Source organism: Monodon monoceros, unplaced genomic scaffold (genome assembly GCF_005190385.1).
Source record: "Monodon monoceros isolate NGI ecotype Baffin Bay Population unplaced genomic scaffold, NGI_Narwhal_1 Super_Scaffold_20, whole genome shotgun sequence".
NCBI lineage: Eukaryota > Metazoa > Chordata > Mammalia > Artiodactyla > Monodontidae > Monodon > Monodon monoceros.
The window spans coordinates 133,911,251-133,924,910 of NW_021703777.1; the positions used below are offsets into that span (position 1 = coordinate 133,911,251).

The 13,660-nt window shown below is 59.7% G+C and overlaps 1 protein-coding gene across 9 annotated transcripts in view; it reads right to left on the reverse strand.

Annotated features, from left to right (window-relative positions):
• Positions 1–8,905, reverse strand: part of ABLIM2 (actin binding LIM protein family member 2) — a 151,097-nt gene extending 142,192 nt beyond the window's left edge. For 8 of the 9 annotated variants that reach the window (XM_029235595.1, XM_029235592.1, XM_029235594.1 and 5 more), the window contains exon 1: positions 6,456–6,508. In XM_029235595.1, the coding sequence (XP_029091428.1) occupies positions 6,456–6,492 (37 nt within the window). In that variant the 5' untranslated portion in view covers positions 6,493–6,508. Of the gene's footprint in view, positions 1–6,455; positions 6,509–8,814 lie in introns of those variants that run through there. The other variant, XM_029235593.1, reaches the window with a different exon arrangement.
• Positions 8,906–13,660: the final 4,755 nt, after the last annotated feature.

The following is a 13,660-nucleotide window of genomic DNA, read 5'->3' on the forward strand; positions in this document are numbered from 1 at the left end:
TCTGCTGACCCTTCGCCACCTCCCTGCCCACCTGGGTCGCACTCCCGCGCGAGCGCACGGGTCTCGCACAGCCTCACCCCGCCTGGGTCCCTGCACACCGGGGGTATCAGAGTGCGCCCCGTCCGGGGGCAGGGAGACTGGGCCACCTGCGCTGGCAGAGAGTGTGGCCGCAGAACCGGCAGGTGTGGACGATTCAGAGCTCCACGGGTCAGGTGTTCACTCGGGGAACGGGAGCGGAAAGCCGACCGGAGGCCGGGAGGGTTGTTTCATCAGGAGGCCATGTGGGTTTTGAACCAGGCAACTGGCCAGGCTAGAATCCCGGCTGCCAGGTTACCGGACACACGCCTGCTGTCCAGCCTCGGTTTCCTTACCAGTAAACTGCAAACAACCAGGAGTAACATTCAGAATATTTACGAGGGTTCCCCACGCCCCACTCAGCAGGGGTGCAGCCACGCGGTGTGCGCCCGGCGCGTCCTGAACCCGGCGGGGGATCCCGCGCCCCGGGTGTAAGGCCGCAGCCTGGATCGGCCAGTTCTCCGTGCTACTGTCTCCTCCTTGGCCCCCCCCCAGGTGCTCATTAAAGCCCTTGGAGGCAGAGGCAGCCTGAGTAGGAAGAGGCCCGGCTGCGTGGGACACCACAGCCCATCACGTAGCTCCAGAACAACGTGCAGTTGGCAAAACGGGGCCGCCCGCCTTCCTCGGCTTGGGTCGCCTTCCCGCGTCTGCAAAGCCAGCAGGGCCGCGTCTTCTCTCCTCTCTGACCTCTGCTTCCGCCACCACAGCCCCTCTTCTCTTACCCTCCTGCCCCCTCCTCCTCGATGGCATGGACCCCACCGCAGCACCTGAGCCCCACTGCGAGCTCTCTAACTTAGTCACATCCTCGAGGTCCCTTCTGCCATGTAGGTGACACACCTACCGGGTCCGGGCATGAGGACAGAGACATCTTGGGGGACCGTTGTTCAGTCTGAGATGAGGCAACTCAGAGAGGGGCAGTGTCTAGCCCCAGGTCACACAGCAGGCAGGCACAAGTCCTCGGCAGGAGCCCCTGGCTCCGCCTGCTGCCCACGGTCCTGATGAGGGAGGACCCTAAAGGAGTGGAGGAAAGGGTCCTGGGCGTCTTGGGTTCCGGGGGAAGCATGGGAAACGGAGGAGGAATTCCAGGACAGTGCTCTGCGCACAGCAGGCGCTCAACAAACTGAGTGAGCGAGCTTTCCAGAGTAGCTGTGAGCCCTCGAGACGGCTGATGGCTGGGAACAGAGGTGGCTCCGACCAGACGGAGGCTGGACCGTGCTGGGGCCCGTGGGGGCCGCTGTGGGCGCTGCGGCCGCACAGTGCTGCCCACCTCCATCCCGCCTCTAGGCTCCCCCAGGTGGCGGTGGACAGTTGTACAGTGCGGTGGGGGGGGGGGGACGCGCGATTCCAGGACCAGCCCTCTGCCCAGGAGGACAAAGGCCCCAGTGTCCCCTGGTTCTGAGGAGCATTCCGCACGGTCCCCTAGCAGGACTGAGCCCCCCTGACCCACAGTGACACCCACCCATCCAGATACCCCCCTGGCTCTGCGTCCCTCCCCGTCTACCCCTCCCACTTGTGCTTCCTGGGACCACCTCCCAGGTAAACCACCTGCACTCACATCCCCGTCTCCCGGAACGTGAATGGAGACAGCCGCAGGGCTGCCAAACTGATATGGCGGCCGTGGGTGGTCCCCGCAATCCTTCCTTCTTGGAACTTCATGCCCAACTGCAGCGCCAACTGGGCCCTTGGAGATGTCATTTTCCAGCAAGATCCTGGGGCCACGGACTTCTGAGCAGAAGCAGAAGGTCAGAGCAGAAGGTCGGAGAGAGGCCTGACTGTGGGCCCTCGACCCGGGATGAGGGCAAACAGACGAGAAGGCTGAGCGCGAAGCGGGACCCGAGCTCCGTACGTCACCCCTCCTCCACTGGTTGGGTGTTCATGCAGCACCTGTCACGAGGCAGCCTGTGCGGACACGGGGCGGGGTGGGATCCACACAGCTCAACCCAGCCCAGCCCCGAGGACAGACGCCCAGCGGGGACAGCCCCGCGCGTGTGCCCTGCAGTGACACTGGGCGGTGGCTCCTTGGCGTGCTGGCTGGAATCGGGTTGCCAGCTCGCCTCTCCAACCCCTTGTTCTGCACGTGAGGAAACTCAAGCCCCAGGACAGCCAGTGTGCCCACTACGTGCAGGGGGCCAGGCGGAGTCGCCGTGCGGGTGGTGAGGCTCCGAGGCAACCCAAACACCGCTAAGAACCTGGGAGCGGGCAGCTGTCCGGGTACTGGGCTTCTCCCGGTCCTCGGGGATGGGTCAGGGGGTGTGAACAGGACCGGCGGGCTAGGCGGGGGAGGGAGGAGAACCACCAATGGAGGAAGAGCTGTGAGCCAGCTGACGATGTCAGCTGATGCCACGGTGGACCCCGCAGGCTTTGCCCCGAGCCCTGGACAGTGTGTCCAGCTATGATAAAAACCACCCCAGGCCCTTGACACCACAGCCCATGAACAGTCCTGTAAAGCAGGCGCTATTATCTCCACCTGACAGGTAGGGAAACCAAGGCAAAGAGCAGTTAGTTACGCAACCTGGTGGCTGGGAACAGAGGTGGCCCCGACCAGACTGAGGTTGGACCACACCGGAGCCCAGGTGCTCTGACCCCAAAGCCACCTAGGCATCGAGACCACCTGCCTGGTTGCTTAGGAATCTTCGGCCAAGGCAACATGGTGCGTGAAACCCCCCAGTCCATCATTTTGCAACAGGACCTGTTTAACGTGGGCCTGGCTCCCCACCAGCCCAGCAGCCTCCCTGAGGGCAGGAGGCACCCGCAGGGCTTGCTGTTGGCTGAGTCAAAGGCAAAGCGAGCATCACAGAACTCAAAGCACACCTTCCACCCACCCCAGGCCTTCCTGCGGACATGCACTCAGATGTTCTCTTGGCTTGGGTATCAGTCAGACATCCACAGATGCCGCTTTCCTGACAGGCTGTGGAGAAACCCCCGTACACTGGGATCCTCGCATAAAGGGCAAAGTGCTTTCTGCTGTGATATTGTCAGATGAGGCCTACGTGGCACAGAAGGGTGCTCGGAGATCTCCTGGCTCACACGGCGTGTTTCCCTGAAACGATGGCTGAGCCTCAAAGCCAGACGATCTCTCTGGGGCAGTGGGGGAACAGGGTTGTCAGAAGGGCGCCAGTCTCACCCCTGAGGGTAGCAGTGGTCCCTGTTTTTACAGACAGGTACCCTGAGGCCCAGAGAGGGAAGCCGGCTCACCCGAGGTCACACAGAGGTCCGGCAGGTAGGGCTGAGGGTCCAAGGAACTCAGGCACTGATGGGGCTGGTTGACGCTGGAGGGCTGAGCTGGGGCTGGAGAGGCCTGGGACGGCCATGAATGCTGCCTTCCAGCTCCGGAAGGCCACAGGGACCCAGCAGAGGGAAGAACTGGGGCCAGGGGTCAAGGTTACAGGGGGGCATGTGGACTTGACCTGGTGAAACTCTCTCATGGTCCGTGCTGTCCATCCCTGGGTGGATCCCTGGGGCCATGCCATGACCCCAGACAGGAGCCCCCGCTGGAGGCAAAGAGCACACGCTTGGGGGCAGACAGAGCAGGGCTGGGGCTGGCTCTGCCTTCCTGGCTATGCGGGCAGGCGCCACACCTGGAAATGGGAACACGCTTCTCGGCTCAGGGGAGGAGATGGGTTGTAACCACCACTCACACTAGAAAGCGTCATCGTGATGCCCCCAGTGGGTCAAACCTTACCCATCCTCGGCCACACGTTACAAAGTTACCATTGTAACCAGCTAATACATGCAGGGGCAGAAAAGGTTCAAATGCAGCTCTGGCATTTGCAAATGTCATGAAGTGAAGCCAGGCACCTGACGGGCCCGCCCAGGCATCTGTTCCCCCATCTGTAGGTGGGGACACTCCAGCGGCCCTGAGAAAGGTCCCAGGAGCCTCTGGTCCCGGCATGGGCCCCAAGGGAGCACCCCACAAGCCGAGGCTGCGTGACACTGAAGTAGGGTGCTGCCCGACACCCTAGAGACCTTGGCAATGGAAACATCCCTGAGTAAACAAAGACGCAGCACTCAGGTTGCTGTGCCTCGCGTCCTAGCGGCCCGAGGCCCGCTGCTCGGGCAGCCGGCGGGTTGGGCACACATCTGACCGGTCCCCATGGCAGCTCGCGAGACCACGCGATCACCTTCAAGAAATACAAGCTGCCGTCTGAACACCACCCGAGTTTTCCTGCTGCAACTATTTTAACTGATTTCCAGGCTCCTCCACGTGCCACACACTCAAAACCCTCGGTCGCCACGGAGACCCCAGAAGAGGCAACAGAAGCTCAGGGAGGTTGGACGGTCCTGTGCTGGCAGGTGGCAGAGCTGGGATCTGAGGCCAAGGAAGCGCCCGTGTCTGTGCGGAGCCGGGGCTCTGGGGTCAGGCATCCGGCGAGCAGCTCAGCGTCCCGGCAGCTGGCCTGGCCTTGAGGCCCGGCGGCAGGAAAGGCCCGTCCAGAGGCCGGACACCTCCCCGCCTGCTCCCTTCACCACCAGACTTGCTGATTCCCTCTCACCAGCTCACAGCTCTCCCACAATGCAGACGATGCTCTGGATGGTCCAGGTGTCTGACAGGCGACTTCTCCAGAGGGAGGGTCCCACTCCCTTTTCTGGGACAGTAAGACTGGACGGTCCAAGAGTTCACCAAAGTCAGGGCTTGGGTCTCGAGAATATGCCACCTACCCCCAAACTACCACATGGACGGAAACCATAAAGAATCGAAGGGTCTCGGGTGGCGGGTTAGGAAGTGACCCTGGACGTGAGGGACCAACAGTTCGGAGATCAGAATGCCCAGGCTGAGTTAAAGAGCGTCCCGTTGGTTCCTAGGCAACGGCCATCCTTTGCAGATGCCATTTTGGATGAGTTCCTGGGTCAGGATGATTTGTCTTTGGCCACACCTAATTCAGATGGAGTCACACACGGAAAACGGGCACCAGTGTCGTTACCTGTGCTAAGATCCACGTGCTGCCATCTGGGAGACCTCCACCCGAGCTAAGGACAGCGGCCCCTGCGGATGGAACCGTCCGACCTCTCACCAAGTCACAGACTCTGGAAGCAGCACGTGCCCACCTTAGACCTGGAAGCAATGCCCTCTTGTCTCAGTTGATTTCTCATTGCAAAAGACAGGCGCACACAGTGAAGAAAACTGGGGAAAGTGACAGGCAGTATAAAGACGCAGAGGGGGGAGCAGTGGCTCGTTTGCCACCTCCACCAGGAGGACGCCGTGCACGGCTTGACCTACTTCCCTTAGTCTGCTCTCCTCCACTGTCTTGTAAAGTTGAAGTCATATAAGATACACAATCTTGTCCTCAGCTGCTTTCTAAATTAAGCTCTTCTTAAGCACGTTCTCCTAGCATGAAAAGCCCCTGTCATACAGTTAACTAGAATGTTCCCGCCACCCCCAGAGGACAGGTTTCAGGAGGATATAGATGCCGTTTGTTTTCATCCACGGCTGAGCCCCGGGCCCGGAGCAGTGCTGGGCACATAGCAGGTGTTAAGTAAACCTCTGTCGACTGGATGAGCAATCGCATGGCTAGTATCCCATCGCTCCCCTCCACATGTAGCTGGTGTCTAACTTTCTGCTGCTGTTAGGAACGCCGTGGTGAATGTCTGTGGTGACAGCAGAGCCCACACTTGGATTAGAAATGTGTCTCTCTGCTCCAAATGCCGGGGCTGAGCCAACCAGAGCAGGGGACCGGGTCTCAGGCTGTCTGCCACACACCCTCCTGGCCCCCGGATGGCTGCCTTTCCTTCCCCAGCCCTCGGTTTCCCCTCTGTGTGGGTAGGTGGCTTTGGACTGGAGCATCCCCCAGGCCCCTTCCAGCTCCGTGATCCTAACACAGCAGCCACAGGTACAGAAGAGGGCTGGGCCCGCCACCCAGCTCTCCACCTGGCCCTGCACTCCTGTTTTGGGCCTGCATCCCCCCCCCCCCCAAATCCATAATCCAAGATGACTGGTGTCCTTATAAAAAAGAAATAAGGACATAGATACACACAGAGGGAAGATCATGTGAGGACACAGGGAGGAGGCGGCCGTCTACATGGCCAGGAGAGAGGCCTCAGAAGAAACCAATCCTGCCCACACCTTGATGTCAGACTTCCAGCCTCCAGAAGTGTAAGAAGATAAATTTCTGCTGTTTAAGCTGCACAGTCTGTGGTTACTTTGTTATGGCAGTCCTGGAAGACTAACACAATCCCCCACGAACCTCTGACCACCTGGGGAAATCCTACCCACCAGGCCTGCAGCTGCCCCAGGGAGGACATGCAGGCTCCAAGACAGCACGGACCCGACGGTGGCAGAGCTGGCACCAGAGCCCCTCCCAGCTCAGGTTCTTTCCTCTGCCCCGCCTTGCCCTGCCGTGACCACCTGGGCTGTGATGTCAGGAAGCCACCACGAGACTCACCATCATCTCCTGGGTCCCGCCAAGTGTGGGCCAGCATTGCGCACAGAGCCAAAGGCGTTCCCTGCACACAGTGGGGAAACCGAGGCGGGGGTAACAGTAAATTAAGCACAGCTAGCGTACTTATCTAATGCAGAACGCCAGCTCCTTCTACCTCACCATGGTGCCACTTAAACAATTTCCCTGACCACTCGAAATGACTGTGCAACGACACATGTAGGCAACTGCATGTGCCCTTGATGCCAACACCAGAGCCATCTCAAAGGCGCCCTGGGTTATCGGACTAAAGGAAGATATGCCTGCGGCCCCGATGGCATAAAGGAAAGGGGAGCCTCCCACCCGGGGTGCTTGTACAGGTCGCCTCAGAGTCTGACCATCGGCTCGCCTGGGCAGCTGGAGACTGGACCACGTGATCCCAGCCACACCTACTGGCGCCAAGCTCTGGGGGTGATGCCAGCCTTCCCTGGGGAGGGCCGTCAGGGGACCTGACCTTGTTGATGATGGAAGCCCCTGACCTGCCAGATGTGCACAGTGGCAGGGCGTTAGAGCCCAAGAGCCCTGCACAAGGGACCACCATCTGCTCTCCCCCACCACGGCTGTGGGTGAAAACTACTGCCTTGCAAATCATCGGCTGGGCTGTGAGCGGCAGGTCGAGGGGAGAGCATGCCCACTGCCAGTTCCGAAGGGCTCGATTAACTCAGCAAGGCTGAGGTTTACTGACCCTTACAAGCTACCGAGGGAGGGCCTACTGCATGGGGGGTTTCCCACTCCTACCTTATCCCCTCCAGGGAAGCAGCAATACTGCTTTTACACATCAGGAAGCCAAGCTCCAGAAGGGGCCACGACCTGTCCGAGACTAGCAGGTGGGCGCTGTGATTCAAACCCCAGTCTCCTTGTTCTTTCCGCCCATGGTCCCCCAGGGCCCTGGTGCCCAAGTACCCCTTCTCCCAGGACAACCACACATGAGGAGGCAGAAAGGCCAGTGCTTCTTCCAGGGCTCCCCCTGATTACAGGAGAGACCGGAGGTATCAATTATGGTCATGGAAAGCCTAAAATTCCCCTGTGTGCACCCTGCCATTACCCCCACCTGCCATTAGATAAATGCGTCTGGAGGTTCTGTGAAGTCTTGGGGTGCCCCGCTCCCCAGCCACCTCCAGAGAAGAGGTTGGCCATTTCAGAAATCCTCTTCTAGAGAATTCTGCCTCCTAGGGCCTGCCACTTGCTCCCTGCCGCTTTCCCAATTCCCACCGCCCATGTGGTCCCTCCTTCCTCACCTAGGAGGGGGAGGGAACTGTTTCCCCCTGGGAGGGGTCGGCCCCTGGAAGCACACCCCCCAGGCAGAGAGCACACAGTAAGTACTCACTAAAGGCACACTCCCTCCCCAGTCCTCCCCAGCCCCCCCGGAAAAACAGCTGTCCCCACTGTTTTCTGCACCATGGCCAGAGGCCATACTGCAGTCTGCGGCCAGACAGGCTCAGGGGAGAGCACAGGAGTCCGAAACCTGGCCCAGCTGCGTGAGCTGAGCAAGTGACTCAAGTCTGGTGAGTCTTGGTCGCACCCTGAAAAATGGGGTGACAGCCCCTCCCTGCCAGGGAACGTAGGGAGAAGCCCTCAGCCCAGTGGCGAGCCCCAAAAGGCTCTCGAAAAGGGGCTCTGGTCACTCCAGACTCTCTCCAGGAGCCAAGGCTCCCGGCTCTAGGCCTCAGTTTCCCCAAGCGCACTAGGCGCGGCTGGCTTGTGGCGACGTGGGATTTTTCAGCGCCACACAGAGGCTGTCAGACCCAGCGAGTGCGTCGCCAGCGCCAGCTGTGGGGATACGCAGGGATGAGGGGCCGCAGAGAGGACGCGCGCACGTCCGGGCGGGTCGCACACACCTGCGGGCTCCGCGACCCCAAGTTTGACCCGGGCCAGCCCAGGGCGTCGGGCGTCGGCCTGACGGCCCCCCACCAAGGCGCTGCTGGAGCCGCACAGGGGCGGCGGCCCCTGCCGCAAAGGCCCCATGTCACCACACCTCTCCGTGGCAGGGTCTACATTGGTCCCGTGCCCCCTCGCCGGACCCTGGCCGCCTCCTGCAGCCTGTGGAGACCCCGGACGCCAGGGAGAAGCAAAGGAGTAGCGCCTTCCAGACAGCCCAGCGCAGTCACCCCGGCGCCGCGCGGGGAAAGGGTCCCCAGTGCGCGCTGCCAAGCTCACCGCCTGGGGCGCAGGGACAGGGGGCTGCGCGCTGCACCCTCGGGACTGCAAGACCCTGAAGCAGAAGTTGGCTGGAGCAGACCCCCAGTCTGCAGGTGCAGCCACGCCAGCCCTCGCGGCGCCGCGACCCAGCTCGGGGACGCGCGTGTCCCTCGGTCCCCACACTCACCTGCGCTCATCTCAGCGGCAGCTCGGAGTCGGGTCGTCTGGGCTCTGCGCAGCCGATGTTTCTGCCCGCAGGTGCCGCGCCTACCGGCGCGAAGGGCCGCCCGCCCGCCTGCCCGCCTGTCTGCGCCCGCCTGCCCGCAGCGCCGCCGCAGCCCCGCGGCGCGTCCGCCCCTCCCCGCCCCGCCCCGCAGACCCCGCCCCGCCCCTCGGCCCCGCCCTTCGCCCGTCCCCCGCCGCTTTGCGGGCGGGGCGCACCCTGGGAAGTGTAGGCGCCGCGCCCCCGCCGCTCCACCTTCACGCCCCGACCCCCGCAGGGACGGACTACAGTCCCGGCAGGCTGCGCGGCCCGCGCATGCGCAGGCGAGCCACGCCGCTGCGGCCTCCCGCAGTCACACGTGGGTCTCTGCGGAGTTGTCCACCGGGTCCGGCTGGCGGCCTGGCTGGCGACGGCTCTCAGGATCCCACGAGTGGCGAGGCGGGCGGCCGAGTGAGAAGCAAGCTTGGTGCAGCTCTTGTTGAGTCGTGCAGCTGCAAAAGGTCAACTTCCTCCTTCCCCAGTCTGCAGAGGGAGACTGAGGCGGGGGGCGCGGGCGGCAGGACTCGCCCACCCGCCCCGGCGAGGCTTGCGCTCCCAACTCTAGGTCTAGGGGTCGGCCAGGAGGGGCCGAGCAGAGGGGCCAGGAGCAGAGAGGCCAGAGGACAGCAGCTCCGGGGGAGACCCGAAGTCCTGCAGAGCCAGCCGTGGGCAAGGCCGGTCGGACAAATCCCCACGTACCCTAGAAACCCAGAAGGCCTGGCTGGGTGGCTGTCCTGCAGCTTTCCAGCTCCAATGCCTGTCCCCTGGAGCCTTTTTCCCAAAACACAAGTGGATGTGATGACGGAAGGAGACTAGGAGGAGCAGGTGCCCTGTTCTCTACCCAGCTCTGCTCTCAGCAGTGCAGCCCTGAGCGAGTCCCTTCCCCTCTGCGGGCATCAGGGCCCCATCCATGAAGTGGCTGAGTGAAGGATCCACCACGGCTGAGAGCATTAAATTCAGGTGCTTACTGTTGGTGGGAATGTAAATTGACACAGCCACTATGGAGAACAGTATGGGAGTTCCTTAGAAAACTAAAAATAGAATTACCATATGACACAGCAAGCCCACTACTGGGCATATACCCAGAGAAAACCATAATTCAAAAAGACACATGCACCCCAATGTTCACTGCAGCACTATTTACAATAGCCAGGTCATGGAAGCAACCTAAATGCCCATCGACAGATGAATGGATAAAGATGTGGTACACATATACAATGGAATATTACTCAGCCATAGAAAGAAACGAAATTGGGTCATTTGTAGAGACGTGGATGAATCTAGAGACTGTCATACAGAGTGAAGTAAGTCAGAAAGAAGAACAAATATCGTATATTAACGCATATATGTGGAACCTAGAAAAATGGTACAGACGAACCGGTTTGCAGGGCAGAAATGGAGACACAGATGTAGAGAACAAACGTATGGACACCAAGGGGGGAAATGGCGGGGGGGGGGGAGATGACGGTGTGATGAATTGGGAGATTGGGATTGACATATATACACTAATATGTATAAAATGGATAACTAATAAGAACCTGTTGTATAAAAAATAAAATAAAAAAACAAACAAATTCAGGTGCTTAGTCCTGGCTAGAGCAGAGGCAGGCCACTAGGGGTGGGAGGCCCGGGCATCTGACCGCCTGGTGGGGAGCCTGGCTTCTCCTCCGTGTGCATCGCTAGAGTGTTAGCAGTCCCTGCCTCTCAGGATACTTCTGAGGATCTCACGAGCTAATGCATGCTGTGCCCCAGCAGGAGTTGAGATCAGTAAATGTCTTTGAAGTTACCAGCCTGTTATTATTCTTCTCAGTGCCTTTCATAGGGCCTGGCACGGAGTGGGCACTCCACGGGTACCAGTTGTCTAAAGGAAGAGAAGGATGGAGGGAAGGAGAGAGGGTGCTGACCCGCAGCACCATCACCCTGGGCAGCAGTCCATCCAACATGGGAGCACCCCTGCCTCCACTCGCCCTCTTCAGGAAGCTCTCCATCAAGCTCCCCACAGAAAGGTGTGGTCGGGCACTTGCTCCCCAGTCCCCGTCAGTCAGAGGGTGGGTCTGGGTATCCTGGCTCTCAGCTGGTCCCAGAGCTCAGCCTGCCAGGCGGCCACCCAGACCTCCCCATGGAGCCGGCCCCACCTCTCTGCGCAGATACCTCCAAATGGGGCAGGGACTGGGGAGTCACAGCAGTTCTCAACTCCTTGAGGAAGGACCTCGGGGTCCCATGGTTCCATTCTTCACAAGGGCAGAAACTGAAGCCCAAGGAAGTCCTGCCAGAGGCGTCCAGCAAGTTGACATGCAGGGACTTGACCTAGGTGTCCTGTAGCCAAGCCTCTGCCCTGGCCCAGCTGGTTCTCCCACAAGGGAACTCCAAGTGGGCCAGGGCCGCTGCAAGGGGCCCGCAGAGACTGATTGGTTTGGGTAGACGGAACCAGGTTTCGGTTGTCATCCGCGGTGCTGTGAACCAGCTGTGACCTCGGGCAACTTGCTTGCCCTCTCTGTGCCTCAGCTTCCTTAGCCTTCAAACCACAGTGCCTGCCTGATAGGGCTGTTGGGAGGGTCACATGAGTAATGTGACTAAAACCCTTCAAAGCTCAAAAAGTCAGGGCTCAATGCATGACAGTTATTATTATATTTATTGTCACTGAAGCAGACCAGAGAGCAGTATGCACCATCACCAGCCCTTAAAGACTGCTGTCTTTTCTCACCTGTCTTCCATCCATCCATCCACCCACCCACCATGTATTCAACACCTTTAGTGAACTGGGCACCGTTCTAATGAAGAAAACAGGCAAGAATCTATATCACGAGTCACATGATTCATTGGAGAAAGTGCCACTACCTGATTTTTTTTTTTTTGGCTGCATTGGGTCTTCGTCGCTGCATGTGGGCTTCCTCTCTAATTGTGGCGAGCGGGGGCTACTCTTCATTGCAGTGCATGGGCTTCTCATTGCGGTGGCTTCTCTTGTTGCGGAGCATGGGCTCTAGGGCCCGGGGGCTTCAGTAGTTGTGGCGCACGGGCTTAGTTGCTCTGCGGCGTGTGGGATCTTCCCAGACCAGGGATCGAACCCGTGTCCCCTGCATTGGCAGGTGGATTCTTAACTACTGCACCACCAGGGAAATCCCACCACCTGCTTTCAAGCAGGCCCTGAGGGAAGGGGTGTCAGAGGGGCTCCTTGACACAAGGAGGTCCTAGACAGGCTATCGGTCAAACCGAGACCCTTTCAACGTTTGTCCAGCGCGTTCAGATATTAGAGGAACAGCTGAGCCTTGCTGAGTACAGATGCAGAGGGAGGAACCATGAGGCAGCGGGAGCTTCCCTGGTCTGCCCCCCCAACCCCTGCCGGGCTCACACCTCCTGCAGACAGAAGGGACACAGAGTAGGGGCTGTGCCTGCTCCTTGGGGCCACTCCCCCTTCAAGCGCTTATCAAACGTTCCCCCTGGGGGAGTTCCCAGCTCATGTCACAGGGGCCCCTTCCAGCCCCTCGCAGGTGGGTGCCCCAGGCAGTGGCCCCCTGGCCCTCTACCTGCTCCTGCAGCCTTTGCCCCATCATTCCTGCCTAAGGACTCACAGGTTTCATTTGCTTTCATCTTCCCCACGACCTTTGAAGGAGGGCCATGGTCTTCTACCCTACAGGCTTGGAGAGCGGATGTGACCAGGCCAGGCTTCACTCAGGGGGAGCACAGAAAGAGCTGAGCTTTCCAAGACATCTGTGGAATAGGTGCCCTGGCCAGAGCCTCCAGCGGTAGCGCTAGCCCACGTTCCTCCTGGGATGGATCTCAGGGCACTCAGCCTGCCGCCTCTGGGGCTCTCATGGTCACCTTTGGAATGAGGATGCCCTTAGAAGCGGGCACTTCCACTTCTCCCCTGCTCTGTGGCCTGGTGCCCTCCTTGTCTGAACCTGGAGGACAGTGGTATAATTGGAGCTGGGATGTGGGAGCCCTGGGTCATAAATGGGGGGGGGCGTGCCCAGTGCCAGCAGGCAGCACAGGGGGCCAGGAGCAGATGGGAAGAGCCCAGGTAGGACCCTGTAGAAAACACGGGGAGCTCTACCCCACCACCACCTCCTCTAAATTTCCTACCACTTCTTATGGGATGTGGACTGTTCTGGTGATGGAGGCTGTGGAATATGGTGGGGGCAGCCTCAGACCCCCGGCCCCAGCTGGTTCCAAGGTCAAGCCTCCTACACCAAACACTGCTCTCTTGTGGGCACCAGGCTATAATTTGGAGGTTCCATTCCTGGTAACCCAGAGGTGATCATAAAACACAAAAATGATAAATGCAAATGTGTTCCTTTCCAAGCATCTGTTAACTACGTAAAACACCTGCTCAGCTAAAAAAAACACAGCCATTCCTGGTGTACCTTTGGGAAATATTTTTCCTGCATGGGCTGTGCCGGGTGACGGTTTTCAAGAAATGAGCCCAGTGACCTGTGGGTAAAGACCTTTTCTTTCTGTGACAAGTGCCCACCCCCTACCCCACCACTGCTTTGAGGGCCTGCAAATCGTTTCAAAATTCGGGTATTTGTCCTGCAAATGTTTACTGCCCTTTTGTGGAGCCTGAGGGTCTTGGGAAGTGAAGGATCCTGAGTGGTGGGATGGGACCAGGGCAGGCTGGGGCAGACCCCATTGCTGACCAGCACAGTCTGGAGGGGAGTGGGGATTTATGTTGGGTTTCTTGAGGCTGGACCAGGAGGGGCTGGGAGGGAGAGGGGCCAGAGGGCTGCTTAAATGGGGCAGAAGAGCCTGGGTGGAGAGGTTTTGTCTAATCCCA